We start from the raw sequence: 25791 nt of genomic DNA, 5'->3' as shown, positions 1-25791 counted from the left end.
GAGTCCCAACTCACGTTTTTTTGTCCAGTGAGCCATTTACATGTTTGACATGAGATTCTTTTTGAGGTTTACACCAAGTTTTGCGACCTCCACTACTGATACATACATATATATATATATATATATATATATATATATATTAGATAGGTTTTGAAGCCTATAACATCCACTCCACTTAATGATGATTTTCTTCACTATAAGGCTACTGCAGATAAATGATGTTTTGAAGTATCAATACAAGGATAAGTTGTTATCGTCAATAGTAGAAGAGTATGTATTGAATATACAGATCTACAATGCCACTATTTGACATAGAAGACTTCAACAATGCACCGTTCTACCTCTAACTTGGAAAGCAAAATGTACAAGACCAGATAAGATAAGCTTGATAACCCCACCAATTGGGAACAAACTCATTCATCTAAGAAAAGAAATATTCTTCATATGTACAATATGTTCATATGTTTGTAACATTGTGGTAGAGTTGCTTTAGAAAATTCAGCTTCTGGAATACATGAAAGTGACAAAGTAGGAAGTCTGATAACAATATAGTAGCTTGAAAGAAACAGAGAGCCTTGAACAAAATTACAAAATGCGGGGGAAAAAAATAGAGAACAACCTTTCACTGCTAGGATCATCAAGAGCAAAAAAGTTGCAAGTATCCATTATGATCAAGCACATTGATACGCATAATTTTCCGTCATTTGACATGGTAAAAAATGCACCAGTTTGCAGCTCAGATGCAAGAATAGGTAAGAAATGCACTTAAAATGTCCACACCTGTTTATATATCAGGAACCATTGCGGGAGAGTTTGATTCATATCATGATTCATAAAAGCTTTCTAATAAAGACAGCATCAAATGCAATTATACAAAAGTGAATAACCCAAAGAAAACCATAATCAACTTTGAAGAAGAAAAGACAATCAAATGAGGTTTCAGATTTTTTTTTAATCCTAATATATTGATGATCATATTCAAGGAAACACTAAAAGTATCTCTATATAAATTACAAAACACCTATATCAGTTAAAAAGGAAGTAAAATGGTAGAAATTCAACACAATTGTTTCTCAGTAAGAAGCATCATCAAATCAAGGTTTTCCTTCAATTTTTTTTCTGAAGCAACAGCAAATATTATTCACTAAATATTACCAAGCCTTAACATTCGTAAAATCATTTAAAGGAACAAAAAGTGAAATGGCAGAAACTCTTAACACTGTACTCCAACTGGATTGTGGCTTTCATGGGTTGGGTGTAAGGGCCTCCCCCCTTATTATTCTCCAAGGTCCATAATAGAACTTTGGCTGCATTAGAGGGACAGCTTCCCCAGGGTGATCTTCCCAATACTTCTCCTGCACAATACAACAAGGCACAGTTCTTAGATCCTAGAAAATTTGATCCCAATTATTAACGGCAACAGTAGAAATTTCTATCATTCTTAAAACGACAACTGTTAAACTTCATATTAATTGTATACAAAAATAACCAGACTCATAATTCTATTCCAACTGACGCTATAAAGAAATCTAGTCAATGCCATCCAGACCTCAAGTGTATCAAAAAATGGCATGCCATGAAACTCAACATGATACGAGCAATTGAGAACTAACTTGAGATGAAAGTGGGGGGAAAGCGTGCCTTAACAAAGCTAATTGCCATTCCACTAGGCAGTGTAAGTTCCACAAAATGCAAATAAGGATTTTCATTTTCTCTCTTATCTTTGTTGCACAAGATGATGATGACACATAGAACAAGAACCAACAACTCAAAAGAAAATGGCAAAGAAAAAAAAAAGGCCAAGTCCGAGGATCTTGATCATCTTATTCATCCTTTCCCTGTTTTTCTCGGTTCCTTCCCCATGGTCAGGGAATATCAACTTCCATGTGATCAGCTTTGTGAAAAAGTATTATGAGACACAAATAGGAGCAATGATAACTTACTGATAGTACCTAAGACATAACTATAAGCATAGTTTACTCCCGAATCTAGAAACAAAGCTATCCCTCAAATCTCCACATCTAAAACAAAGGTATCATTTATATGACAAATTGAACAACAAAATCAAATAAAGAACAGTGGGGAAGAAGAAGAAGATACCTGGAAAAGTGTTCCGAATAGTAAATAGTTACCTTGTGGAGTTGTTCTGTGATGGCAGAACCAATGACCCCAGTGTAGAAGGCAGCAATATAGATTGTGACTAAAGGTTTAAAGGACTTGGGTCGCCTGTACGGATCGACCATGTCCCAAAGTATCGTTTTTTCCCACTTCGTGTACACATAGTCTGCGTATCTCCTCCATAGATAGCTTGCCATTAGCACTATAATCTTAAGAAGGTTAGGGTCTTTTCCTTTTGTTCCCCTAAGGTTTTCAAAAAATAAAAAATAAAAAAGAGAGAAAAAAAAATTAGGAAATGTAAATTTTTTTAATACAGAATTTCACACTGACCACCATACTCTTCACTGAGGGATGAGGACCAAGCACCTACAATCATCCCTCACTGTCCTAGGTAAAGACCCATCCAAACCAAACTCATTCATTGTTTGATTACTCAAAGACCATCACTATTTTATTATAATGACCACAAACCTGCACTATGCATAGGTAAGTTTCAACTCAGTACATTAGTTTTTGACAATTAATATTTGTAATTTTTGCTTTTGAAGTTTTAGTTATCTTCTAGAGGGGTCAGTGGAAATTGCCTTTATTAAAACAAAAACAAAAACTTCTAAACTGACCATTTGATAATTTTTCATTCAAGTTTCTCAAATGACACTTCATCAAGAACTTGTTCAACACTGAAAACAACCAAGCTATGATGGGCAAAATATAATGATGAATTAATAAGTCAAAAGAAACAAGAAAAGAGAAAGGCCACCAGATAATATATCAAAAGTTTCTTTAAATGCAGTCCAAAAGAAAAGTCTTCAAGATTTGTCCAATTCTAAAGATGTCACATTCTTTGTAGAATGTCCTCCCTGCCAAATTGACATCCCTGATGTGACCAATCAGCAGGCACATTTGAAAACTTTTTCATTAAGATAGGAACTACCGGAAAAATCATAAGATTAGTATTCGCTTCTTCTAGAGCATCAAGAACATATCATTAAGGTTGATAATCCAATCAAAATATTTACATTGACTAGTAAGTTGACAATTGTACTTCAAAATATTCATATAGCTAATGATTTTATCTAGACCCCAAACTTCTAATTTAGAATGGTAAAAGTCTTCAAGATTTGTCCAATTCTAAAGATGTCACATTCTTTGTAGAATGCCCTCCCTGCCAAATTGACATCTTTGATGTGACCAATCAGCAGGCACATCTGAAAACTTTTTCATTAAGATAGGAACTACCGGAAAAATCATAAGATTAGTATTCGCTTCTTCTAGAGCATCAAGAACATATCCTTAAGGTTGATAATCCAATCAAAATATTTACATTGACTGGTAAGTTGACAATTGTACTACAAAACATTCATATAGCTATTGATTTTATCTAGACCCCAAACTTCTAATTTAGAATGGTGAAGCTGTCTAGTGTTTTTATTTTTTATTTTTTTTCATTTTTGGATTTTAATCTAACAACAAAAGTATATGGACTTTTCACCTGAAAGAACTCTTATTGCATTTTAATTTATCTTTTGAAATTCTTTTTTCCCCCTTGATCTCTCTTGCCCTCAATTGATGAACTCAAAAGCACTTAATGATAGATTAAGCATGCTATAGAAAAGACTAACAAACTGAAAACAGACAATGGATGCAAAATATTTTGAAGGGGAAAAAAAGAATCGCATATGTAAAAATGACTTGATAGATTAGAAACAATAACAAACTGATTCATGAATTTACCCTCAATAAAAATACTAAATTACAAAGAGATTGGGAAACTAAAAATGTACGATTAAGCCTCCCAAAAGTTTCAAATCAAAATCATTTAAGTTTAAACATAGGCCATCAACATTCATCATTCAGAAAAATTGCAGTTAATTATTTTGCCAGAGGAAAGAATCAAATTCACATTCATAAACCATTTACAGTACTTTGCTGCTTGGCTGAAAATATCTTCAAAGGAGCCATTAGTTAATGCTTCAGGGGAGCTAAGGTTGTTCCACATAAGAAGCAATAACTTCACGACTTGATTGAATCAAAAAAAATGCTAGCATAAAGAAGCTGAAGAAATAAGGTAAAAAGGCTTTCAAACAACTGATATATAATATGCTTCAAAAAATTTCTTTTAAACAATTGCTGCTAGCAGTTACATAAATACTATGACTATATTATGTTTCATTATTTCCAAATAAAATTTTTTTAGTTAGTTTCATGTGAAAGATTTGATATTAAACAGATAACCCCATCAAAGTATGTATTGTCTATCTTATGCTTATTTAAAACTCATCTGGTAGCATACTTCTATTTTTAGAGTTAGCTTAGTATTAGACCTTTGGAAATCCATCAATCTTTCATATTTCAGTTCAAAATCAAGTTCTCTTATAAAATATAGTTTTGAAGAGAAGGTAAGCATGGTTTGTTGATGAACATGTCCATGAATAAAATGAACCATTAACCACTATCTGCTATTATATTCAAAGCGGCCATTCATAACAGAAATTACACAAATGGGGGAGAGCATTCATATGCAAAAATATAAAGTTAAAGAAAAGATAAGAACTGTTTCTTGGTTAATCTGTCCATGAATTTCCTGAACCATTAACCACTATACGCTATTATATTCAAAGAAGCCATTAACCTAGATCATTGAAATACAAATATTTGTAGTATTCTTAACATAATTATAAAGCCATTGCAGGTCTATGTGACAACAATAATTCATATATAAAAATTCCCACTCAACTATAAAGGAACTGTAATAACCCGAGATAATGTGCTGGATAAATTGTTATTTGCATTAGAAGTATTTAAATTTAGGCTTGGTGATAGATCTTTATCTGGATAAGGTAGTATTAGATTAGTATTGTTATTTTCTTGTATTTAAATTGATCCCTATGTTTTAGGATTTGTTGATGAGGTTATCTCATCCTTGGCTATTTATGTGCGTTGAATGCATTAATGAGAATTAAGCAGAAAATTAACCAAAAATGTCTATTTCCTCTCTCAACTTCAGGAGATTGGTCATCTCAAATTGACTAACAATCTTTTGCATTTAGTCAATTATCTTGGTTCACAACAGGAACAATGAAAACCCACAACCATGTCATGAAAAACACATGAAAGACCCACAAGCAAAATGGAAATTTAGGGACCTAGAATACTGATTAAAATCCAGAGAGGCATGACCATCAAATATGCTTTTTTTAAGTAATCTATCAACAAAAGGGAAAAACTATATAAAGATCATATATAATCCCAAATACCATGAAAAAGAAAAAAGCCATACTTATCAGTCAAATATTTTTTTCCCTGCTCCAAGGAATCCTAAGAAAGAAGTTAGAGATTAGTATATATTTAGATGGGATTAAAGGATAATTAGCCTAAAATGATGTCACAATCAATTGAAACAGTAACAACCCATTCACAAAATAATACATACATATGGGAGGCAAACCAATTCTTCAGACGTAAATAAATTGTATGGTTAAAACAGAATTATGAAATAAAAATTTTCCTTCAAATCGGGGAAGTTGCTAAGAGAGGTGTACCCTGGTTCCCAAAGTTCCAAATCCATCTAGCATGGGATAAGTCATGTCTACATCCTGTTGTAACATCATCTATAAATGTATAACTATATACTAGCTAACAGATTAAGTAGAAGCCAGACTGCATTCCTCCCAGGCAGGAACATTGCACAAAACATCCTTTTAGCTCAGGAACTGGTGAAATCCTACATAGGGATAAGGTGCCTGCTAGATGCTCCATTAAGGTTGACCTCATGAAAGGATATGAATCAATTCATTGGGATTTTACCTTACACTGCTTGACTGCTATTGGAGCCCCTGTCAGATTTGTAAACCAGGTGGAGTGCATAGAAACGCCTTCTTTCTCTATTGCTGTTAATAGCAGCTGAGGGGGGTGCAAAATTTAAGAAAGGGTGATTCCTCTTCTCCATAACTATTTGTCTTAGGTATGAAATTTCTTTCTAAATTCTCCAAGAAAGGGCATAAAACTCAGGAAACTTCATAATCCCACCCAATGTGCTATGAACCCCAGTTTACACACATAGGCTTTGCTGAAGATCTAATGGTATTCTCAGGAGCTGATCTAAGCTTGATCAGGATCATTAATGAAGCTTTGGAGGAGTTCAAGTGCCTATCAGGTTTATGTGTAACTCTACTAAGAGTGAAGTGTTTTATTTCTGGGGTGCAGCCGCATACTTTGAAGAACCGGATTTTAGAATTGATTGACTTCAAGGAAGGGCATATTCTAGTAAGATCTCAAGATTGCAAACCCCTGCTAGATAAGATCAAGGGCAGAATATCATCCGGGACATGCTTAGCCCGTAAAGGGTGAATGCCCTTGCTTGTCAACAAGCCGAGCTTTGTCGAGTATTGAACGTTCAAGCTTGGCTTGACAACAAAAATAAAATGTTCAAGCTTGGCTTGAGTTTGAACCAAGCCTACAAAACCTTGTTTGAGATTGAGCTTGTCAAATAGTCTAAATTGGTTTATGTTGACTTGATTCATTAGTCAAGTCGAGCTTGAGCTCAAAATCAAGCTTTTGAGCTTGAGATCCAATACAAGTACTTATCAAGCCCATTTGGTTCAGACTCGTGGTCCCAATTCTCAATTAATTAAAGGCTTAGTAAGATATTAGTTTATATTTCAGGCTCATATCAGGCTTATTACCAAGCTCATAAATGAGCCTAAACTCAACTTGTTTTTTATCGAGACCTATTGTTCATGAGCTTGTTCATGAACCTTTTGTTTTTTGCTTGGACTCAGCTTGTTTATTAAACAAAATTAAAATTAAAGCTAAGTTTGGTTCGTTTATAAACAAACTATGAACGATCTTTATATTGAGCCAAACCGAGTTGTTTATAAATAGCTTGGTTCATTTACAGTCCTAGTGCTTTACTGGCAATTAGCTAGAGATGAGTCCAAATGCTCTTTTTAGAAAGGTTCCCTAATGAAGGGAGAGTCCAAATCATCCAAACTCAGGAAATGTTAACACTAAAGAGCGAGCAAGTTATTGGTGAAAGAAGGAAACATGTGAAATCCAGAATTCAAAACAAGTGCAGACCCATTTCCCCTTTTTTTTTTCTTTCTTCTTCTTCTAGAGTGTCTGTAAATGTACTCAATTGAATCGTTTGTGTTTCTTCTGCTCTTTAGTATTTGTGGCAATGTGCTTTGTGATTGAGCGAGTGAGCCGTCTATGTTAGCTTAGGCACTTGCTGTACTTGTGTTGCTGCTTTGTTCTCTAGCTTGTTCCAATCAAAGTTTAAGTTTTTCTTAGATTAAAAAGTAAAACCAAACACACACACAAATTAAATGGGTAAAAGGGAATTACGAATTAAAAAAAAAATTGCAAAAACTAGTTGAAAATCCCTTCTCATCGCTGAAGAACCAAACCACAACCATGCAAACCCAAAACACCAAAACTATTTCACCCACAACCACAAACCAATCAAATTTTACGAATAATAGAGAGAGAGAGAGGGCGGGAATTAATTGAAATTCTTACCTCTGAATCGGTTTTGGTATGCTCAGAAACTGTTCAACAAAAGCTTCAGCTGCAGAGCGAGAGAGAGAGAGAGAGTTACAGGTGTGGTAGGGGTGACAGACGGGTCTGGGATCAAACCCACCAACCCGACTACTCCTCTTTGTATTCGTGTGGATTGGTGACTTGGGTTGGGCTGAACTTTATTTTGAGCATTATCGACTTGGGTTCAGGGGTTGATAGAGATAGTACCGTATATAATTTTGTTTAATTATTTTTATTTTAAATTTTTTCAGTTTGATTGATTTTAGAATTATGAGAATTAGTTTGGATGAATTTGAAAATTTGTAATATAATTTTGATAAATGGGTCCGGTTAACGTGTGTCCTTAAACCTTCCATTTTTGAAAACATTTTCTCGGGAATTAAAAAAGTTGTAAATATTTATTCATTCCTAGAGAAAATTTTTTTTCTAAAAATGATTAATTATTATGTGCCGTTAGGGCACACATTAGCAAAATCCTTGATATATTATATGAACTATAATAATTTGTCAAAAAAAGTGTTTATAATTTTTTTTTACAAGGTATAAAATATGCATGCACAACCCACCAACTCATATGGGTTGGGTTAAATTAGTTTCTACACATGATGGGTTGGGAATTTCTCAACTCAGGCACACTACACCTAATGACGGAGAAAAATGGGTAGTGCCTTGGTGGGTAACGATGTTAAGTGTTAAACAAATTAAGTTAGTCATGGCATTTATCGCTTTACAATGCTGCCATTGACGGTTTGAAGGAATCTCCTTCAACCCAACCTATGTGGCATAGCATATTTTCCTTCATTAGAAAAACTAGGGTTCGAATCCCTTCACCTCTATTGTTGTAATTATCAAACATGATTATTCATTGATTAGAATGTTTCACTGATCAAACCAAGAATTTGTGCTTCAGGGAAAAAAAATTAATAATAATGAAGAATTCAATTTGTGCGTTTTTTTGCGATTTTCACATCCAGGACCCTTGCCTACTAGAGTTTTCTACCAAGTTCTCCCCCTTGGAACTTGGTAAAGAAGGTTTCAGGTTCTAGCAGTTCAACTGTCATCTTTTTTATTCTTTTTTTTTATTTATTAATAAGTAATTACATAAACAGATTATTTCATCCACACTATAATAAAATACTAAGTAGCCTAAAAGAATCATGCACAAAACAAAAAGTGTGTCTTTAAAGCCTATAAGAGAATTGTTACTAATGATACCCCAAGCTCGAGACCAATCGTACATAGCTCCAACCATCAAGGATTCCAACTGAGACATTGGAGTTCTTTGCATCTTCAAAAGCGCAACTATTTCATTTCCTCCATAATGTCCACATCAGACAGTGTCCAGTAGCAGTCATCTTTAACCCCCTTCTTTTCAGCCCTAAGGCAAAATGCTGCATAACCCATTGCTAATCCAAATACCACACAGGAAACATTCCCTGGTAAATTTCAGCTGATTACCAAATATAGTTGTGATTAAGTTTTGATTAAATTGAGTCAACTTTTTACACTAGTAAAGGATTTTTTTTTTTTTTTTTCCCTTCTTTTTTCTTCTTCAACATAAACAATTTGAAGATATCAACATTGCTGCTAACATTTCATTTAAGATGGTAATTCAAGAAGTCCCGTGATCAAGCATGGAAAACTAGTTAATGAAAAAACAAACATTTAATAAATCCAGAATTTCCTCAAAAAAATAATAAATCCAGAATCTGAATACCATTTTCACCAAGTTTTGAGGTACATACATAACAGCGAGATCATGATAGCAAAGAATGCAGTCGGATACCACTTTCTGCGTAGTATTCTAGACAAAATATACAGAATATGAATAGATAGGTCACCGATGAGGTTTGTGCATCATATACAGGGATGGGCATTAAAACCGAAAGGCCTGAATTGGGGAAGCTCTATGCTGATGTAGATCCTGATGGTTTGTCGTTTGGAGCAAAGGAGGCTTCTAGTTTGAGATCTCCAACTCCCTTCGGTGGGCCAATGCTGCAGCGAGCTGTGCTGTGTGTTTGAATAGCATCCTTTATCTTCTGAAACTGCAAATGATTTAGAGATTAGACGTATTTACTACATGAAAGATGTAAGTACTGATTCAAGAGTTTTCAAAATTGAATTGTCACAGATAACTGATCATCTGCATTACTTTCGTACTATACAATCCTAAAGATACTGAAAATGAAAGGCATGATTTGTCCAGATAGTCATGCACCCAATCTCATATATATATATATATTGATAGATAAGATTTCATTAAAAAAGACTATTGCATGGAAAAGGACATGAAGTAGATTTGAGAGTTTAATCTAATGATGGGGTTCTAAAATATAAATTTTCCATTTTAGATTGCATCAACCTGCATTTAAAAGATCAAGATAGACAGTGTAAGATGCTTGTACCTCATCTTCTTTCTTTAAAGTGTATGATTTAGTTGCCAAGAAGCAGAGAAATATCATGTCATTCTTGTAGGTCTCCCAGTAACCAATTAAAGAATTTTTATTTTCTGAATTTGATGCTGGTTCTAATAAAAGCATGCCATAATTAGAGTTAAAAACTCACCTTTGCAAGTGAACAAGAAAAGGCCTCCAATTGTCCATCAGCTCCACGATAGAAGTGAAAATAAGGAAGCACCTTAACATTCATACTTTTGCACATCGGCTTATTCTCATCAAAATTGATTTTCAGGAATACAATTTCAGGGTGTTCTTCAGCTGTTCTGCAGAGCTGACAGATTCATTACAACAGAATCAGGACAAAAACATCACAAGTCACCAAAAAGTATTTCTAGAAACAGCATAAGAAATCACTAATTATTTAATTATCCACATCTGTCTCAAGTCCAGTGTGATGGCAAGTGCCTTCCACCAAAAGCGACGGGTTGTAGGTTCAAGTCAGAGAATCAGCCTCTCTAAAAAAATAGGCTACCTACCAATCACCTCTTCCAAACCCCACAAAAGTTAAAGCTTTTATATTCAAGCCTTTCTGTGTTCCAAGGAAAAGAATACCATCTCTCTTCAGTAAAATTCAAGAGGTTTTTATCTAATCAGTAAGGTTGACATTGTCAAGGCATAAGATCCACTTAAAATGCCCTCAGTCCTAACAAAAATATAGGCTGATATTTCTCCACTTGTGTTTCTCAATGGCAGGTGACACATTCAAGCTACCTGAACCTGTCTGGTCCAATCGTTCAGTTGCTCTTTCTAAGAGATGGCAATGTAAGGAGAAGACATGATATTTTACTCACAACATCCATTGATTACTAACATATCATAGTTTTATGTATTCTATTCTCTAGAATTATCTGGAAGTTGTTGGAAACAAGATAACAAGAATGTAACTAGAGCTTATTTTTGTCAACATGGAAGCTTTGATAATAATCTTAGAAAGGAAGAATGGACAGATGTAATGAACAAAGCCTACTGGCAACAAGAGTTACCTTAGGGAATAATGCCCGGCAAGAAGCACACCAGGTTCCATAGAATTCTACAATAACTAATCTCTCCCCGGCTTGACTTAGTGCACTCAAAAATTCTTGTGTAGAATGAATGTCAACCATATTTGGTGCATTCCTTTCCCACCATTTTGGTTGGTCAGTTTCAGTCACAGTTGCCCGAACCTGCAGTGATGTATACAAAACTAGCATTAGATTACAAACCATAAGAAAAAACATTATTTACATGCTTCAATCATAAGAATACTAACTGAACATAAACTCCAAAATAATATCAGAATTGCAGGTAGCAAAAGGTAACTGACTTATACATGTAAATAAGTACACACAGAGACATGTGTCAGCTAGCTTTTGCGAAGCTATAGCTCACAAGTCCTAATCAGAAGGACCAGAAGTAAGAAAGTCTGCATCTTTTATCTTCCTCAGGAGATGGTTTCAACTTTCAATTGGAATGTTAATTTTGCTCGACTGGTACAAGACTTGGAATTGGAGTCAGTGGTCACCTTTTTGGATTTGATTTATTCTGGCTTGGCGAGAAGGAATGGAGTGGATCAATTATGCTGGAAAACTTCTGCCAGTGGGGTTTTTTATGTTAAATCTTTTTATAAGGTTTTGTGTTCTACTACCCATTCTTCTTTCCCTTGGAAGCCTTTATGGAGGCTGAAGGTGACAACAAAGGTTAGTTTCTTCATGTGGACAGCAGCTTTGGGGCGTATTTTAGCTACGGATAATTTGCAGAAACGCAGAGTAGTTGCGTTGGATTGGTGTTGCATGTGCAAGAAGGATGGGGAGTTCATTGATCATTTATTGTTACATTGCCATGTAGCTAGAGAGTTGTGGAATATGATTTTTTCCTTATTTGGGGTTCACTAGGTTATGCATGCCATGTTGTGGATCTCCTAGCAAGCTATAAATGTAGCAGACGTAAGTCCTTGGTGATTTGGATGATTCCTCATTGTATTATGTGGGGGTATTTGGTGGGAGAGGAATCCTCATGCTTTTGAAGGATGTGAGAGATCAACTCATGTTGTGAAGTTTTTTCTCCAAACTTTGCTAGAGTGGACAAATGCTTCGGGTGTTTTTACTTTTAATTCTTTGACAGATTTGTTAGATAGTTGTGCTTTCTTTGCTTTATAGTTTTTGTTGTTTTTTCTGGTTCCTTAGTACACTGCCTGTGTGCTTTGGTTTTTTGTATTGTTTTCTTTATTCAATGAAGTTATATTACTTATAAATATAAAAGTAAGAAAGTCTGAATCTTTGAACTTGCCTTCCAATGCCTTGCATGATATACAAAGCATTTTAGAGATAACATGTGGGCTCAAGAGAATGGTTGTTGTTGGGGTAGAAGAACGTTTGATTGCAATGTTAGAGAGGTGATGAGTCTAAGAGCTAGGACAGAACTTAATGTTTATGGTAATAATAAAAAATGATAAAATGTGAATCTGATGAGGTGAAGACCCACCCCACAACCAAAAAAAAAAAAAATGTAGAAATTGCTTTTAAGTTTTAAATTGTCATATCAGAACATATGAGCAGAGGACTCCTAAAAGTTGCTTATCTATTATAAGGTTGAAGCGTTTTGAAGGTAATGAAGAGGAAAATCCTAATAGAGCATTTAGTTAATGAACTAAATTTGAGCTCATATCATATATCCATAAATATAAATTATTATACAACTAAAAAAGTTGAAGCAGAAGGAGCAAATATAAGAATCGAGCAAAAACTCCAATTATATGATTTTTTTGCTAGCTACATCTTATTCTCTCCTTGAGTTTATCCAATCTCATATTCCTCCGAGTGAAAGGAGTGACACTCTTTGTTGGCAGCTCAAAGGAGATGGTAAGTTTGACACCCGGTCTTTCTACCATGCGATTCGGGGAACTCAGGATTCTTTGTTTCCTTGGAAGGGTGTTTGGAAACCAAAGGTTCCTAAGCGAGTGGCTTTCTTTTTGTGGATAGCTACTCATGGTCGGATTCTTACTTTAGATAATCTCATGCTTAGGGGTCGCTCTTTGGCAAATCAGTGTTGTAAGTGTCATTGTGATGGGGAGTCGGTGGACTACCTTCTTCTTCTTCATTGTCCTGTTACACATACCTTATGGACTTTTATGCTTCAAGCTTTCGGTATTCATTGGGTTATGCCAGGATCGGTGGCAGGATTGTTATTTTGTTGGCATTAATGTCTTGGGAATCATACTTCAAATATTTGAAATTTGATTCCAGGTTGCTTGATGTGGATTGCTTGGTTGGAACGAAATTGTTGTTCCTTTGAGGACACTAAGAAGACTTTGGAAGAGTTAATGGTTTTATGCCAGCGTTGTCTTTTTGAGTGGTTTCGTTGTTGGGGTTTTACTAATTGTTTTTCTCTCTCTGAGTTTATGTTTTCTCTTAGATTTTTCCTGATTTCCCTCTTTTTTGTTGTTTATTTTATCCTTTTCTTGTTGTTCATCATCATGAACAACTTGTATTTTTACTTTCTATTTTCATTAATAATATTTCTTTGATTACCTATAAAAAAATAAATAAATCCTGAATTCCAATTCTATGAATATGGTCGCCAACCAGAGGATCGGCAAATTAGCATCCAAACCAAAGCAACCATCTTTAACCATGAGCAAGCATAAAACGATAAAAATCTACCTTACAAACAAACAAACAAATTTCAAACTTTTTTTCTTTTTTAATTGGGTCAAATCTAGAATTTCAACTCTAACTACAAATTGAACCACTAATTGCAACACAATATATCATCTACTGATTGTTTTTCTCTCTCTGAGTTTATGTTTTCTCTTAGATTTTTCCTGATTTCCCTCTTTTTTGTTGTTTGTTTTATCCTTTTCTTGTTGTTCATCATCATGAACAACTTGTATTTTTACTTTCTATTTTCACTAATAATATTTCTTTGATTACCTATAAAAAAATAAATAAATCCTGAATTCCAATTCTATGAATACGGTCGCCAACCAGAGGATCGGCAAATTAGCATCCAAACCAAAGCAACCATCTTTAACCATGAGCAAGCATAAAACGATAAAAATCTACCTTACAAACGAACAAATTTCAAACTTTTTTTCTTTTTTAATTGGGTCAAATCTAAAATTTCAACTCTAACTACAAACTGAACCACTAATTGCAACACAATATATCATCATCTGGCAAATTTAACAGATGGGCTTTCTCTCATTTTCACTTTAAAGCACATAAAATAAATAAAAAACACAAAATTTTCCAACAATTACTAGCAATTGCAACACAATATCACAAAAATCCAACAATTTCAGCAAATGGGTCCTCATAAATTCAATCAATTTTCACAAATACACCATAATAATTGTTAAAAGAACATAGATACATACATAAAATAAAAAAAGAAAAGGGCAAGCGCTTACCTTTAAAGAGGCCAACTGCTTTCTGGGTGTGGAAGCAAAGCGGGCAAAATCTCCAGCAGAAGAAGAAGAATACAAAAGAGGATAAACCCTCTTATCTGAGTTGGGAATGGGAAGGAGACCCGGTTGGAGACTATTCAAGGAGGAAGAGAAGGAGGTGAGCAAAGAAGAAGAAGAAGAGAAACGGAGAGAATGAAATGAAAATCGAATAACATCAGCCATTTATACACACACACAGAGAGAGAAGGTAGAGAAAAGCTTTAGGATTGGAATTAGTACTAGTATAAATTTTTTTTTTTTTTTTTGTAACGGATTGAATTACAACATGAGGAGGTCAAAGGCACACTGTGTGAAAACAAATAGCCATGAAATTGAGTCTCTAGGGGAGAAATCTGAAGTGAGTGTGTGTGTGTGTTTGTGAAGCACAGAGACCATACAAAGGAAAAAGCTTTCGACGATAATTAATGTTGTTTTACTGCTTCTTGTTGGTCTACTCCCAGTCCTGGTGTTGTTCTTTGTAAGCGGTTGGCTTACCCACCAAGTTCCTCTTTTTTTGGGGGATTTTACGGGTTTTCTTTTTATCTGTCAGGATCTTGGATTGAGCTAGGTTTATTTATTTATTTTATATATATATATATATATATTTAGTAACACAAGAGTTTTTTTTTTTTTTTTTTTTTTTAAGATAGTTTCAATTTATGATATCTGCTCTTAAAGACACTAATTATTTTTTGAAGAATTTACCATTTGAATTAATTAGAACCCACAACATAAAAGTACTTAAAATAAAATAGTTATTATAATAATACGTATATTCTCCGCTAACATTATTGTTAATTTATAATATAACATAAATTTGAAAGTCATAAGTCCAATCCAATCCATCATGCTACCAATTTATGAAGCTTCCAATGCAGTCTCAAATTTTTACCCCTCAACTATTGAATTAAAAAAATAAATAAAAAGTAAGCGATGGCCCCTTTAAAGCTAAAAATTGGAGGGGGAAAGAGGGGACCAAAACTTTGGATTTTTTTTTTTTTTTTTTTTGCGACAATTTACCATGAATGAGTTACAACTTATGATTGCCATTAGGGCCCTATTCATACAAATCAATGAAGGCCGTTATATTATATTGTGAAAACACTTAATGAGAGACATTTAAGCAACTAGCAGTCTCAACGTTAGGGTACAATGAATAATAGTCCTTCTACACATACTTGTTCACATCTTACTCACATAACATTTGAGGCAGTGATCAACTAGGTCCATCACAACACAAAAACATATTGATGGTGTGCAAAAGTCGAGGACACTCAACATTCAAAGACTTTTCCTTGAAATAATTCTCACATATTACAATTTGCACTTTGCAGGGTTTGTGTTTTAGACTTTTAGTCCTATTACTGACACTAAAAAAATCACTAACTTTTTTCACATCTTATTTACACAATATTTGATACAGTGCTCAATTAGGCCCATCATAACATAAAATACACATGGATGGAGTGAAAAAGTCAATGATACCCTCAATGTCAAGTGATTTTTCCTTTGAATGTTATGGGAGTAAAATGTGAAAAAATATGTGATTATTTCGATGTTCATAGCAGCACTAATAAAAAAAAGGGATAAGGTTTCAGTCCAAAAAATTTAGAGATAAACTCTTTAAACTCCCACCATATCTTTTTATTGGATATAAATTTTGAAAATCCAATAGTTGGATTGCATGTTTTTTATGTTCTTAACATGCATGTCAAATTTTGTTTAAATCAAATGTTATTTACTATTCGATCAATAAACTTATTTTTTATGTATAATTTTTTACCACAAAAACTTGAAATTTAAAGATGTCATTGATAACATAGTTATTGATCTTGGATTTTTTTTTTTTTTCTTTTTTGAAATTTCGTAAGTATGATTAGATTTTCAAAGTTCACATCTAATAAAAGATATATGAGAAGTTTTGGAGAGAAACATTTTGACATTTTCCATTTTAAAAAAAAAAAATCCTTGTTTTATTTTTCAGGAAAATGTAGTAAAAAAGTTTAAACACCCCAACACCACCCCCTTCCCAAAAAAATAAACAGAGTTACACAAAAAGAATTCTCAAATAAATTAGGGAAATTAGGGAAGGCATCATCTTGAATACCTTCAAATTTCTAAAGCAAGTAGTTTGTATGGTATTTTTCCCATCTGAACATCGCCCTTAGACCGGTTGCAAGATTCCCATCCCTACGCTTTGAGTTATTAGCATAAATTCCATACATACATACATATTTCGTGGCAGATTCTCTTTCTCCAATCCAGACAAAAGGGCAGATTCTCTTTCTCCAATCCAGACAAAATGATTAAATAAGAGATATTTGGTTTCTGGAGCAAATAACAGAGGCAATTTTCATAGTCTCACAGCTATATTTTGTTGAATATATTCAAACTCATCTGAGAACCACAAAATTGGAGAAAGTTGTGCTATCCACATCAATTGTTTGTACTGTCCCACCCAACATTCACAAGCCTAGTCAACAGGAGGGTGCTTGAGTTAACTTATGTTTTTTAGTTTATTTTTCTTAAAAATTAAGTTCAGTCAAAATACAATTTTTTTTTTTTTTTTGGGGGACCAAAAAGAGTATTCAAGCCACTTCGAGTATTTGACTATGAAAGAATCCCATTGAGTGACCCCAAGATGCTGGTAAAAGATTTCGAATCCATGATCTCATGAGATGTTAGGAATCACTAAGCTAACCTCTTGGAGTTCAGTCAAAATACAATTGTAACTAGAATTCTAGAAAGAAGTGGAAATTTTAAAGACCGTATCAAACCAAATAAATTAAGTACATTGCTTTACTCTCAACATTGCTTTAAATCCAAGGTTACAGATGGTTGCAGCCAAGGAAGATTGTTTATACTGTTATACAAGATAGCTACATCACAACTAGATATAAGCCTGCGATAAAAAATAAATAAATAAAAACTAGATATAAGCCCTACCCAAAGTTTGCACAAACCCATACAAGAAATCAGTAACATCAGCATCTAAAATTAAATCTATGTATGTACAAATAAATCTGTTTCGCTTGACTTTTTAGTTTTTATTGAATTTATTTTACTTATTTGCATATAAACAACTTGTTAGTCAAAGTCTTGTATTTTAACTAGTACAAATTAGTATTTCCAATGGAAATGTCTAGCAATTTAAAATATAATAAAAATTTAAACCTCCTTTTTTTTTTCAGCTATAACTGTACATTTACTCAACTATAAAGCTTTAAAAATATGTACATAAATAAAATAAATAAATAAATAAAACTGTTAACAAATAAACAAACAATGTAACCCTCATTTTGACTGACAAATTGGCTTTTAACTCAACTTAAATGCCTATCCAACAAACGTAAGACATAAAAGAAGTTTACTGGAAAGGGACATCAATGGAAACAGTTTTGACAAGTAGCCTGTAAGTTTTTCATTTTTCACTAAATAATGAGAATTTATTGTGCAAAATAAACGGTGGAATGACCCCCTTCTCCACCACACAGTAAACAAGTACATACTATGCTAGGTTTACATTAAGTACAATAACTAGAATGGTCTCACAAGAAAGTAATAAGCACAATCACAAGCAATAAGTCAACTCAAAGAAGCCAATAGCCTTTTAAATTTTAATTCGATTAATACTTCCTGATGTTCCCGGTTCAAATCCGCCGTCTCCTATTGTAATTATCGAATTTATGAAAAAAAAAGAAAGTCAACTCAAAGAAAGAATGTCCACTTTGGCCTTCAGAAAATGCAATTTCAAACCCATAAACCATTATAACAAAAAGATACAAACTGATTAATTGGTCTTAGTGCCAACAGGTATGTCTACACAATGAGTGCTATGATGTCCTATAAATGGATCATGCCAATCATAACAGAGGCAACTAAGAAGCAATCCTGATTCTAAGAAAATCATGGTTATGACTTGTGGGATGAAATATCTTTATTACTAATAAAAAATGGTTGCTGAATTGAATAAGCAATGGCCTGCAGTCAACATAATCTAGAATCAAAAGCTAGTTCCATCATGTTACAGTCACAGTGATCACATGTTACAGTTCTGGATCTAAATGGATACTAGGGAGATTCTACAAATTAAAATCCACCAATTTTCTCCTTTGTCCACTGTGGAAGCACAAACACAATTAGACATCCATGACACCCAACTATAATCTTTCCCCTGCTGATACTTCATACATGGCACAAGCACACTATGAAACAGCAAGAAATTTCACAGATGAGTCACTGAAAATGAAGAAGACCCTGAGCTAAGGGTTTTTTTTCTTTTTGATAAGCCCTGAGCTAAGGTTGACTTAGGTAGACAGGCTTATTCAAATTATAGTTGTCTGGAGCATCACCAAACAGTACCATTCAGGCAAATTTCTTTATTTTTTTCCTTTTTTGACTATGTTTCTACAGAAAGACCTCAATACACGTCCATAGGACACAAGTAGACATGCATTTGTTGGAGTTCATGTACAGCAAGCTAATTGAATTACTGCAAATTTTAGATAATTTAACCAACTGCAAACTTCAAGCAAATGAAAATAAGTGCCACAAGCAGATATCAAATACAATGTTCATCTAGTTCTAGACTCAGTCATGCATCTGGTATATGCATCTAGATTATATGAAAAATACATGGAGTTGTAGATCCAAATGCTACTGATTCTACCTCAAGGAAAACCTTCAAAGAACTTTACAAAAATACAATAAATTCTTTTTATAATGCCAGGGGTGCTTTTCTTACTTGTGCAGCTCCTAATAGTTGCAATTCGAACCAAAACCATAGCAAGTAAATGGAATATATTATTTATGTAACTAAGTACGACTCAACATGTTGCTCATGGGATTCTAAGACAATTGATACTGTTACCTTTCTTCAGAGCATCATCATTTTATCCATAACCATCTCTCTTTGCCTGCACATATTGCTTCATGATAGAAAAATCTTGCCAACAACCACTCCCCCAGGATTTGGCAGCTGACTCCACTCGAGAGAATGTTTACCATTGGATTTTAGGAACTAGGCAAAAGAACAGACTTTGGAAATGATGCAGACCCATTATTGGGAGCAGCCTGAACCTTGAGAATCGAAGTGACCAAGTTATATATCTGTACATTCTCAAAAGATGGAACTTTCTTCCCCCTTGCAAATTGAGGACCATGCCCAATGAAAATGGTCCTCATGGAGAAAACAGAATTGTCATATCCATGTGAACCACCGCATTCTTGTCGCTTTGATCTCTTCTGCTCCACCTTAAATGCCTCTTCAATCAAACCTATTACTGGTGGAATCCGATCACTAGAAGCATAATGAAGCCTACTAGGCAGATCCTCCTTGAGATACATTCTCAAATTATTCCCATTATCAACCTTCCCTGACTGTAACCCTTCATTCATCTTTGCAACAACATCCCGTGGCTCAACACCTGGAGGCGGGCGAATTGCCAGCAGAGGTGTGTGTGACATAACCCAATTAGCTGGAATCTCAATCCAAGGATTCAAATCACTTAGAAAAATAAGTTTTTTATCACATGTACCAACCATCCCATGATCACCCACCATAATTATAGAAACATCCTCAAACACACCTCTCTTTTCTAAACCTTCAATCAACCTCCCAATCATCCTATCAATTCTAGCAACAGCTTCAGTTATCTCCGGATCATCGGGCCCCACACGGTGACCCTGATGATCCGGGTCCTCAAAATACAGTGTCATAAACGAAGGAATATCGCTACTAGGCAAATCAAAATAACTTAAAACAGTATCAACTCGTTCCTCAAAAGGAACAGAACCATTATAATACATACAAAACTTAGCAGGACAAGTCCAAGAACCTTTCTTTACCTCAGAACCAGGCCAGAAATACGTGGCAGCCTTCAAGCCATTATTGACCACAGTCTCCCATAGAGGCTCACCCAACCACCACTTAGCATCATGGCTCCCCATAGTGAAAGCCTCACCAGTGATTGGATCCAAAAAGTAGTTGTTAATAATGCCATGATAAGCAGGGTAAAGGCCAGTGACAATTGAGTAATGGTTAGGAAAAGTTAGAGATGGAAAAACCGGAATCAAACCCGTCTCAGCCTCCGTCCCGTTAGCTATTAAGCGACGGATATTGGGTGTGGAGGTCTTGAATTGGTACCCAAATCGAAACCCATCTGAGGAAACCAACAAGACCACAGGATGTTGAAGTTTTGAGAGATTTCGAGCTTTTGACTCTACGGAAAAGGAGGCTGATGGGGATGAGGCTGAAGAAGAAGAGGAAGGGTAAGCGGAAGAGAAGAAGAGAAAGGCAAAGGCTATGGCGGCTGAGAAAGCAATACATGTGATGAGAAGAAGAGAAATAAAGAGGATGGTAGTTGTGGAAGCTTTGTGAGGAGAGTCTGTTGAGGAAGAGGAGGAAGAGTCTGTGTTGAAAGAAAGAAGAGCAGTGGATGGGTTTGAAGGGTCATCTTCCTGGGTTGGTAATGGTGTAGGCTTTGTTGTAGCTGAAATGGAGGAAGAATCAGAACCCATGTTGGGAAAAAATTGTTTGCTTTGGTGGGTTGTTCCTTCTGGTTCTTCTGAGGATTTTGCTTTCTATTCTTTCGGTTTTTTTTTTTTTTTTTTTGGTGGTGGGGGAAGGAAATTGAAATTCTTGAATGGTATATGAGTTTGTATTTAGTAAAAGAAGAGATTGAGTGAAATACAAGGGTTTGGGTTGGTACTATCAGCGTTTGTTGAATGTTGATTGTTGATAGGTTGCTATCTGAGATTGATGACTTTTCTAATGTGATTATTTCTGTGGACTGGTCTGGTATGGTGGTAACCAGTGGCTGAGTGAGAGATTCGAGTTTTGAGGGATATTCTTGGGATAGGTGGAATTCATCTATTGGTGGAGTTTTCAATGGACAGGCGGTATTGGGCAGTAAAAGTAGCTGCTCAGGCTGTTTTTTTTTTTTTAATAAAGGTTTAATAATTTGAAATTATTATATTTTTCTGTAAAAGGTTTTTTTTTTTTTCTCTTTTAATAAATTTGATATTTATCCAAATTACAGTGTTTGTGTTCTAAATTCGGTCTGTGTTTTACTGTAATAGTAATTAAAGAAACACACCATACTATTGTAATCAAAGAAAAGTGATGAGTAAGTTTTAACCCATAAATACATATTTTAAATAAAAAATGATAATCATAAGAAAATAAATGTGGAAGTTAAACATTGCCTATTTTATAAGCAAGGTTACACATGAGAGTTAAAGATCTATTTTTACTATGTTATTCTCAAATTTTATCTCTACTTAAATTTAGGTTGTAGAGATATTTTAGAACAAAAACAAAAAAAAAAAGTCAAATTCAAACAGTGAAGCTTCTTAAATAATAGAGGGATATTTGCAAAATAATAAGGGAGGACAAAATAGTAAGTTAATACACGTTTAAAAAGTTTTAGCAAACTAGTATCTCGAGTTTTAGAAGCTTAAGTTGTATACAAAAATCGAGTCTCGAAGACTCGCTTTATACTTGATGACTTGGACAACAAAATGCCATATAGATATCAAAATTGAGTCTCTAAAACTCGATTTTGTTAGTGAAAAACGTGGAAATCGAGTATGTGAGACTCGAGAGAACAAGAAAAACAACGAAGAAGGAGAAGAAACCCAACAGAACAAAGAAGAAGAAATCCATGAATATGAGACTAATTCGCCTTCTCCGGCTATCCCTTCCTGGCGTCGGAGCTCAATATAGTCAGTCGCTTTATCCCCTTAGTCCCGAGCAAAGAAGAAGAAACCCACATGAAATTTTTTTTCAAAAACCAAAAAAAAAAAGAAAAGCATCTCCAAAAACAAAAACAAAAAAACCCAACCTTAACAATGAAGTTGTGTGATCTCATCGAGTCTCCCAAATTGAGATAAATGCTTTTCCATTACCATTTTCACTCTCTCCTCGCATTTCAAATCTCAAATCTCTTTTGCTTTCTATATATATTTTCCTTCTAGATCTCGCACTCAAAAATGAGCGCAAACACAATCCGATGACGGCGTTGAGTTATTGGATTCCGAGCCGAACTTTTGCTTCTAGTGGCACTGGTGCTCGAGATTGTGCTGCCGTTTCTCTTCGTTAGAATTGCGTTTTTGGTTCTCGAATCCACCACTGCTTACTATTCTACTCTCGGTAAATTCCAATTTCCCTTTTCTTAAGAACAGAACGAAGATGAAGCCCAGTAGAAGAAGAACAGAACGAAGATGATGAAGATGAAGAAACCCAGAACGAGAGTTGAAGGGTATATGATAATGAAGGAACTCGAGTCTATAAGACTCGAGTTCCACGTGGATTCCACGTAGATAATTTTTGTTTGCCAGCTATGGAACTCGAGCATTAAAGACTCGAGTTCTATAATGAAACTTGAGTTTTAAAAACTCAAGATGCTATTTTTCCACATTGTTTTGCAAAATCACCGCTAACGAAATTGTTAAAAATTAAAGGTCAAATGGAAAAAAATTCTAAATAATAGTATAGATAACCATGAATTTACTAATTTTTCTTTTACTTTAGTACCCCTCTTTCACTAAATTAAGGAGAATACTTTATTGAATGATGGTCTCTAGTTAGATTTTTATTTTTTATTTTTTATTAGCCAATATAAATCATTAAATCCAAACACTCTTTATTAGTCCTTATTCTTAGGTTTCGTTTGGGAGTTCATAAGAGAATGGAATGATCATAGAAAATGAATGAAATGTATTTAAACAAGGAAAATGAATGGAATTGAATGGAATTAAGTAACCTTGATTGGATGTTTTAGCCCTTGTTTGGGAGAAGAGAATGGAATGGAATGGAATAGAATGAAAATAATAATTTTAAAATATTTTTTCCTTCCCTTGTTTGGGAGTTTAAGTGAGAGGTAATGGAATGGGTAAAAGGGAACGCTCATTCCTCTTTATTCTCTTAAAACCTCAAATTTTCATTCCCCCAAAATTGATAGGAATGAAAGGGAATGAAATTAGATTTAATGAATTTTTTACTAAAACTCCCAAAATACCCCTATATATTCAACTTTTTATTTTAAAATAGAGGCCTAATAGTAATATTATCATAAAACGATTCTATTACATTCCCTCTATGTTACTTCCAAACAATATTACTTACATTCCATTCATTTTCATTCCTTTATTTTTAAACATTCAATCAAGATTACTTAATTTCATTCAATTTCATTCTTTTCCATTTCTATCCCTTGCTTAAATACATTCAATTCCATTCCATTCTCTTACAATCATTCTATTCCATTCCATTCCATTCCCTTATGAAAGGAATGAAAATGAATGGAATGTAAATAATCTTATTTGGGAGTAACATAAAGGAAATAAAATAGAATCATTTTATGACATTATTATTATTAGATCCCTATTTTAAAATAAATAGTTGAATATATAGGGATATTTTGGGAGTTTTAGTAAAAAATTCACTAAATCTAATTTCATTCCCTCCCATTTCTCCTAATTTTGAGGGAAATGAAAAATTGAGGTTTTAAGGGAATAGAGAGGAATGAGTATTCCATCATACTCATTTCATTCCCTCCTACTCATTCCATTCCCTCCTACTTAAACTCCCAAATAAGAAAATAGACTTTCCATTCCCTATATTAAAACTCTCAAACAAAGGAAGGGAAGAATATTTTTAAATTATTTTTTTCATTTATTTCCATTTCATTTCATTTCATTCCCTCCTTCTAAACGAAGGCCTAGTCAATAAGTCAGGGATAAAAAAAAAAATTCACAATTGTTGAATTAACTTATCTATTGTAATTGATGGATAATAAAGTGTTGTCTATTAATTATTGATGCATTGTAAAAATGTTGTTTAATGGGGGGTAGGCATATAAAAAAAAATGGCAAATTAAACCTACCTATGATTTGACCCGTTTTCACCTTGCCTACTCGTGATTTAAAACGTAACACTTTGCCCACTTGTGTTTAGCTCTGTTTAGTCTCCGTTACCCAACTTCGGCTTTTTTGTTTAAAAACAACTTTTACCACCAAAACATAACATAACACAAATCAAAAGGCTAGGGTTTGAATTTTTTTCGAAAAATATAAATGAATATTACATATAAAATTCCAAACAATTACAAATCAATTTGTTTGAAAGAGCTTGGGTTGGGAAGTTGAATTTACTGTTTGGAAGATCTCCTTTCCATTGTAGAAAATGACATACTTGGAGATGTTGCCAAAGAAAACGAAGTGGGAAAGAATGATGAAAGAAACAAAGCCACAAATGTCTTTAAAAACACTTGAAGTTACAATTCATTTGCAGGAGCAAGTGACACAAACATTCAAAACATAATTGGAAAGGATGTTGAACCACATAATTGTTGGTATTGAACGAAATCCATCTCCTTTCATTGGTTCATCAATTTTGGCTTTTTTTTTGTAGAGTTAATCTTGTTAATCTTCTAGTGCAGATTCGAAACTTTCAACATGTTCTGCCCATTATTCTTTCCTATACATCATAAACATGAAATCAAAAATCAAACAAGACAATATGATCCCAACTTCAATTGCTTATCGCATTTAAAACCCCCAAATCTCATCATCTCGCCATTGTCCCTCTCTTTCTCTCTCATCCACCTACAGACAATGCAACCACCATCAAAACCCACAAGCAACCACCATTAGAACCCACCACCACCATCGAATGCCCCACAATCCACAACCACTACAAGCCACAAGCCACAACAACACCAAAATCAAATCAAACCCATAACCTAAAAGCAAAACAAAACAAAACACAAAAAATGAAACCCATGAAGTGGCGCAGTCCGATTGGCCTCCTTAACTCTAGGTGTTGCTGGGTTTTCATCTGATTGGCCTCCTCAACACTAGGTTAGCTAGGTTTTCGTTGTGGTGCCCAATTGGTCTCCTTAATGCCACGGAGAGAGAAGAGATGAGAGAGAGAAACCAACGAAATGAGTTTGAGAGAGAGAGAGAGAGAGAGAGAGAGGATGAAACATATGAAAATTGATACCCAAGTCTATCTATTTACTTTCTTTACAAAATCCCCTATTTGATCTTGTTTCTTTTTATAATTTTGATATTTTTAATATTTTTATGTTGTTGGAGGAGCAAGACATAAAATATAATAAAAAAGACTAAAATACCCCTGTTTTTAACAAAGGTGGATAATAAAACCAAACAGAGTTAAACACAGATGAATAAAGCGTTAAATTTTAAATCACGAGTAGGCAAAGTGAAAACGGGTCAAATCATAGG

General features: G+C 34.2%; 3 protein-coding genes across 5 annotated transcripts; all 3 read right to left on the bottom strand.

Annotated features, from left to right (window-relative positions):
- Positions 1 to 1026: 1026 nt before the first annotated feature.
- On the bottom strand, positions 1027 to 7828 carry LOC126714241 (uncharacterized protein At4g29660). 3 transcript variants are annotated; one of them, XM_050414288.1, is made up of 4 exons: positions 7639 to 7827; positions 5399 to 5436; positions 2133 to 2361; positions 1027 to 1355 (listed from the first exon to the last, which is right to left on the bottom strand). In XM_050414288.1, the coding sequence occupies exons 3-4, from the start codon at positions 2313 to 2315 to the stop codon at positions 1245 to 1247; spliced, it is 294 nt and encodes a 97-aa protein (XP_050270245.1). In that variant the 5' UTR covers positions 2316 to 2361; positions 5399 to 5436; positions 7639 to 7827; the 3' UTR covers positions 1027 to 1244. The 3 variants fall into 3 exon arrangements, with proteins under 3 accessions (XP_050270245.1, XP_050270247.1, XP_050270244.1); XM_050414290.1 differs by lacking the exon at positions 5399 to 5436 and having other exon boundaries at positions 2133 to 2320; positions 7639 to 7828; XM_050414287.1 differs by lacking the exon at positions 5399 to 5436 and having other exon boundaries at positions 7639 to 7822.
- A 1477-nt stretch (positions 7829 to 9305) lies between these two features.
- Positions 9306 to 15073, bottom strand: LOC126714240 (thioredoxin-like 2, chloroplastic). Its single transcript, XM_050414286.1, has 4 exons — positions 14506 to 15073; positions 11102 to 11281; positions 10225 to 10389; positions 9306 to 9704 (listed from the first exon to the last, which is right to left on the bottom strand). The coding sequence occupies exons 1-4, from the start codon at positions 14722 to 14724 to the stop codon at positions 9567 to 9569; spliced, it is 702 nt and encodes a 233-aa protein (XP_050270243.1). The 5' UTR covers positions 14725 to 15073; the 3' UTR covers positions 9306 to 9566.
- Positions 15074 to 19067: 3994 nt separating this feature from the next.
- On the bottom strand, positions 19068 to 21347 carry LOC126714238 (uncharacterized). Its single transcript, XM_050414285.1, has one exon. It carries the CDS (start codon positions 21058 to 21060, stop codon positions 19555 to 19557), a length of 1506 nt encoding a protein of 501 aa, XP_050270242.1. The 5' UTR covers positions 21061 to 21347; the 3' UTR covers positions 19068 to 19554.
- Between the last annotated feature and the right edge of the window lie 4444 nt (positions 21348 to 25791).

Source organism: Quercus robur, chromosome 2 (genome assembly GCF_932294415.1).
Source record: "Quercus robur chromosome 2, dhQueRobu3.1, whole genome shotgun sequence".
Classification (NCBI taxonomy): domain Eukaryota; kingdom Viridiplantae; phylum Streptophyta; class Magnoliopsida; order Fagales; family Fagaceae; genus Quercus; species Quercus robur.
This window is presented reverse-complemented; position numbering and strand designations above follow the sequence as displayed.